The sequence below is a fragment of the Syzygium oleosum genome, unplaced genomic scaffold (assembly GCF_021117445.2).
Source record: "Syzygium oleosum isolate NSW1041296 unplaced genomic scaffold, Sole_v2.1 Sole_v2.15, whole genome shotgun sequence".
NCBI classification, from domain to species: Eukaryota; Viridiplantae; Streptophyta; class Magnoliopsida; order Myrtales; family Myrtaceae; genus Syzygium; species Syzygium oleosum.
In genome coordinates, this window is record NW_026607499.1 from 6,135,081 (window position 1) to 6,140,777 (window position 5,697).

General features: G+C 44.2%; 1 protein-coding gene across 1 annotated transcript; it reads left to right on the plus strand.

Moving 5' to 3' along the window:
- The first annotated feature begins 476 nt into the window (after nucleotides 1–476).
- Nucleotides 477–4,998, plus strand: LOC115675674 (probable copper-transporting ATPase HMA5). Its single transcript, XM_030598432.2, has 6 exons — nucleotides 477–828; nucleotides 1,306–2,649; nucleotides 2,871–3,125; nucleotides 3,436–3,558; nucleotides 3,718–4,197; nucleotides 4,359–4,998. Exons 1-6 carry the CDS (start codon nucleotides 658–660, stop codon nucleotides 4,773–4,775), a joined length of 2,790 nt encoding a protein of 929 aa, XP_030454292.1. The 5' UTR covers nucleotides 477–657; the 3' UTR covers nucleotides 4,776–4,998.
- Nucleotides 4,999–5,697: the final 699 nt, after the last annotated feature.

The following is a 5,697-nucleotide window of genomic DNA, read 5'->3' on the forward strand; positions in this document are numbered from 1 at the left end:
ATTGGCTTATGTTCATGTGAGATCTATCTACGAAATCAAGTTAACATTCTATGGATAAGTAGATTGCCACTTTCAATCTGGGAACACCTAAGTTGCTTGTTGAAACCATTTTTCAGAATTTAGTGAGACTTACGTTACTTGTTATCTGAGAACAGAAGATCATGGGACTTTTGCTTAATGTAGGGACAGAAAGACATTGTCCCAGGAACAAGAATTCCTTTTTTTATGGGCCAAACAGCAAATCAATCACGGTGGGATTCTTAGTGATGAACATTGTCAACCATCATTAACAAGCACTAAAACTTAAAGTTATGCCACTTGTAAACTGTACATGATTTACCTGTTCATTACTCTAAATATAAAACTACAATAATGCGTCTCCTCTAAATCATAAACAAAAGTTGCTAGCTTTGCAATGCGAAAAAGCAGAGGCAATGCGTAAAAGCAGATATCCTTTTATTCGGTCCAGGCCAAAACTGAGTCCGAGCAAAATCATTTCATGTTTGCGTCTTCTTTGCTTTTTATCTCTCTTTTAGTGCTCCAGTCTATTTGTTCTTCTCATGGGCTGAAGTGGCCACGATTGATGAGGGTGGAGAGCAATATTTTGTATATAAGAGTACTGGTTGGGACACAACTAGAGGCAGATAAAGATAGTATATGCATTTGAAGTGGCATGGACTCATAAGAGACAATAGCATTCTGACAGAAGGATTAGATGCGAGCGCAATGTTTTCAGCGACCGGAATGAGGAGCTCTGCAAGCGCTGGATCAGGGGCGAAAGCAGTTGAGCAACTTCCAGGAGTCCGGGAAGCTGTTCTGGATGTCGAAGTAAGTTGACCCGAGTCCATGCCGCACTGAAGCTTTTGGTGCGGTTGCAATGATGCTTTTTCCTGTTCCGGGAGATGCATTGCAATAACTTCGCAGCCAATATCTTTAAACTGTGTTAGTGATTCAGATGCACCATCTAAAGCATTTGCGGATATTGTTTAGTGAACACAAAATTTCCACTTAGAGTGAAATATTCATCAACCAATCTTCTGTTTTGAGATCATTAATGTAGGAATAATCATTCATAACTAACAACAAAAGCTGCAAATGTTTTATTGGATTTTTTTGAAAACATATTTTAGCCAGGTCAATCCTGCTTCTTCTACAGTACTACTCCATCAAGTTCTTAAATCTTTTAGTAGAATCCTGCAACGTGTTCATGAGTACATGACAACTGGAGAAGAGCCCGTACCGTTCTGGCTTTTTCTTCTTCTCCAGTATTTCCATCTGAATTAACATTTCTGAACATTTTAACAGGAGATGAGTGAGAGTTCAGTTCAGGTATGTCGGATCCGCATCAATGGGATGACTTGCACCTCTTGTTCCTCCACGGTTGAATCTGTTTTACAAGCGGTCGGGGGTGTTCGGAAGGCCCATGTGGCTTTAGTAACGGAAGAAGCAGAAGTATACTACGACTCAAGCATCTTAGGCTACGACAACTTGCTCAAAGCCATTCAGGATGCTGGATTTGAGGCCACTCTTGTGAGTTCAGGGAAAGATATTAGCAAGATACAGCTAGAAGTTGAGGGAATCCAAACAGATAACCAATCTCATACATTGAAAATCATCCAAAGTTCTCTCCAGGCACTTCCCGGGGTTCAATCTGTGGATACAGATCATGCAATGAGTAAAATCTCCATATGCTATAAAGCAGATTTGACAGGACCCAGGAGCTTCATCAAAGTGATTGAGTCAACGGGGTCCGGCCATCTCAAGGTGAGTATATCTCCTGAAGGAGAACGAGAAAGAAAAGCTCGTAAGCAAGAAGAAACTGCGCAATACTGCAGATCTTTGCTCTGGAGTTTAGTGTTCACTGTTCCTGTCTTTTTGACCTCTATGGTTTTCATGTATATTCCTAGGATTAACTGTGTATTAGATGTCAAAGTTATCAATATGCTGACTTTTGGAGAAACTTTGATATGGGTCCTATCCACTCCAGTACAATTCATCATTGGACGGCAATTTTATACCGGGGCTTTCAAAGCTTTGCACCACGGTTCTGCTAACATGGATGTTCTAATCGCTTTAGGGACAAATGCTGCGTACTTATACTCTGTCTACTCATTGTTGAGATCAGCAACTTCTCAAAGTTTCAAGAGCATGGTTTTCTTTGAGACAAGTTGTATGCTTATCACGGTCATACTCTTAGGGAAGTATTTAGAGGTTTTGGCCAAGGGAAAGACTTCTGAAGCTATTGCCAAGCTTATGGACTTGGCACCTGAAACAGGAGTTCTATTAACAATGGATGAGGATGGCAACGTGACTGATGAGCATGAAATCAATACCCGGCTGTTGGAGAAGAACGATGTGATAAAAATCATGCCAGGTGCAAAAATAGCCTCGGATGGTTTGGTCATATGGGGGCAAAGCCATGTCAATGAGAGCATGATAACAGGAGAACCCAAACCTGTGATGAAGACCAAGGGCGACATGGTGATCGGAGGCACGGTGAATCAGAACGGAGTCCTGCATATTATGGTAACACAAGTTGGATCAGCCACTACCCTTTCGCAGATTGTTCGACTGGTCGAGTCCGCCCAAATGGGCAAGGCTCCTATCCAGAATTTTGCAGATTGCATTTCCAAGTACTTCGTGCCTTTGGTAAGCAAGTTTTGTCTCGTCTTCAGCGCTCCCACTATTTTTCTTGCAAACATATCCAAACCAACATGCTCTTATGAACCTATATAAAATAATTGAATCGAGTCGTGCACGGATCCAACAACATCAAACCATCAAAACAACTTGAACCCAAGTAACAGCACCTTCACCAACAGCAACCAATGAAAGGAAAGAATCTTGCTGAGCAATGATCATTCATGCAGGTCATATTCTTTTCAGTATCTACATGGGCTGCCTGGCTTTTGGCGGGGAAGTATCATGGCTATCCACCATCTTGGCTTCCAGCTTCCATGAATAGCTTCGAACTTGCTCTGCAGTTCGGAATAGCCGTGATGGTCATAGCCTGCCCGTGTGCCCTCGGCCTAGCAACACCAACTGCAGTGATGGTCGGCACCGGACTCGGTGCATCTCATGGTGTCCTGATCAAAGGAGGCCAAGCATTGGAAAGTACACATAAGGTTAGCATTCAAGATATATATGTAGCCATAGTTGACAGGACAAATACCCGGTCTAAACAGCTGAACCTCTGGATTAGATATAAATCACTTTAGCATTATATTAGAGAGTTTCCCTAGTTTTTCTAGTTTCTCTTTGTAAGCTTGTTTCCGGTCAAAGCTGTGACGAAAATATGTATGCATTTTTCATTCAAGTAGGCCAGCGAAGAGGTGGCAGAGATGGATTGTTTTGTGTCTTCCGTCCTTCCATACTGACGCACTCGGCGTGAATTTTTCTTTCATCATCTTAATCTTGTGTTCTGCTTAATCCTAGGTGAACTGTGTCGTGTTTGACAAGACAGGAACACTCACAATGGGGAAGCCAGTGGTGGTCAACACAAAAGTCTTGAACACCATTGAACCACAACAATTTTACGAGCTCATCGCTGCAACTGAGGTAGCCTTTCCACATCTATACATCTTTAACATCAGTTTACTAACCAATTAAGATCAACTACATCTTTGTTCTTCACATATTGCGCCCAAAGAGTTTCTTTGTTGATTATCTGATTTCTTCGGAAATGATTATCGTGTCAGTATAATGAATGTATGTCAGGTCAACAGCGAGCACCCATTGGCGAAGGCCATTGTTGAACATGCCAAAACATTTTGGGCAGAAGGGGACAAATCCATCTGGCCAGAAGCAAGAGACTTTGTATCTGTCCCTGGCCACGGAGTCAAGGCCATGGTTAGGCACAGAGAAATATTAATAGGAAACAAGAGCTTGATGCTGCAACACAACATGACTATTCCCGAGGATGCCGAGAACATACTAGCACAAGCAGAAAAAATGGCTCAGACTGGGATTCTAGTGTCCTTTGACCGAGAGGTGACGGGAGTGTTGGCCATATCGGATCCATTAAAACCAGGTGTACGTGAAGTTATCTCCATTCTCAAGTCTATGGAAGTGATGAGCATCATGGTGACAGGTGACAACTTGGGCACTGCTGAATCCATTGCCAAGGAGGTTGGCATTGAAACAGTTATTGCAGAAGCCAATCCGGTGCAGAAAACTGAGAAAGTCAAGGACTTACAGGTACTTAAACCATCTCCATCCATTCAACTATAAACCATAAGCCATGTCCATTGTCTCGATCCACTTAAAGTCAACATGGAAGTCTCTACTCGCTATCTGCAACTTATAGAAAGCTGTTGCTAGTTACACTATTAACACAACTTCACCTGTGACAATGACAGGCTTTAGGTTATACAGTGGCAATGGTAGGAGATGGGATCAACGACTCACCAGCACTCGTAGTAGCTGATGTAGGAATGGCGATCGGTGCTGGCACGGACATCGCAATCGAGGCTGCCGACATCGTCCTCATGAAGAGCAATCTGGAAGATGTGATAATGGCCATCGATCTCTCCAGGAAAACATTTTGCCGGATCCGGTGGAACTACATCTGGGCCTTCGGTTACAACGTCATAGGAATACCAATAGCAGCCGGGATTCTCTTCCCATTTACAAGATTCAGGCTACCACCTTGGATTGCTGGAGTGGCAATGGCAGCCTCCTCTGTCAGTGTCGTTTGTTCTTCTCTCCTGTTGAAGAATTACAAGAGGCCGAAAGAGCTGGACACTCTACCAATGCATGGGATAGCGACAGAATGATTTACCGCGAGGACCATTCCCATCAAGTGAACGCCCGCGAGTGATGCAAATCTACCTGACAGATCACTGAAAGTATGCATACGAAATTTACATGATTTACATGTGAGCATATTAGTCCCTCAATAGAAAGGAAATATTCTTCCAAGAAGATCCATTTAAAGATACGTTCTTCGTATCAGCATGAGTTGGATGATGAAATGACATCTCAATCAACTCAATATTTAAGTAATGCAATCAAGTCCTAAAATTTAATAAATTGGTGCAATTTCCGTCCAACTAGTTACGACAAATGCAAATGTGACATTTTTTATTATTTTTTGGAAGAGAGACATTGACGTGGCATCTGCAACTCTAGCATATTCTTCCTCCTTGGTCCGTCATCGCTTAAATCCGTCCACCACCATCGTTGCCCGACTCCAGGACTGCTCCAACCACTAGGCTGCGTTTGGTTCAGCATTGGGAAGGGGCTTTCAGCCCCGAAAGCCCCTTCCCAAAAATGCTGAACCAAACGGTTAGCATTGAGCATTGAAAATGCTCAAAACTAGCATTTTCAATGCTGAAAGCCCAATGCTGATCAGGACTAGCTTTGGACTTTCAGCCTTGAACCAAATGCCAAAATCATTTTTATACTTCCCAAACTACCCTCACTCAAATTTCAATATTCCGGCTTTGCCCTCTCGTTACTGTTCATCTTCTTCACCAAAGGGACTCCGGCGAGGGCAAAGGGCCGGCGACGGCGAAGGTCCGGCGAGGTCGCCCGACCCAGGCGACGGCCGCCCGAGGTCAGGCGATCGCCCAGGCGCGGCCGCTCGGGGTCGGGCGACCGCCCAGTGCGGCCGCTGGGTCCCGCGACCTCGGGCGGCCGTCGGCTGGGGTCGCGCGACCCAGCGGCCGTCGGCTGGGGTCGCGCGACCCAGGGCGG

What these genes read in the sequence shown, in the direction of transcription:
- LOC115675674 (XM_030598432.2), top strand. Translation starts at nt 658, where the DNA reads ATGCATTTGAAGTGGCATGGACTCATAAGAGACAATAGCATTCTGACA. An exon ending in CCAAGTACTTCGTGCCTTTG is followed by an intron (nt 2,650 to 2,870) that starts GTAAGCAAGTTT and finishes TCATTCATGCAG; the next exon opens with GTCATATTCTTTTCAGTATC. An exon ending in AGAAAGTCAAGGACTTACAG is followed by an intron (nt 4,198 to 4,358) that starts GTACTTAAACCA and finishes TGACAATGACAG; the next exon opens with GCTTTAGGTTATACAGTGGC.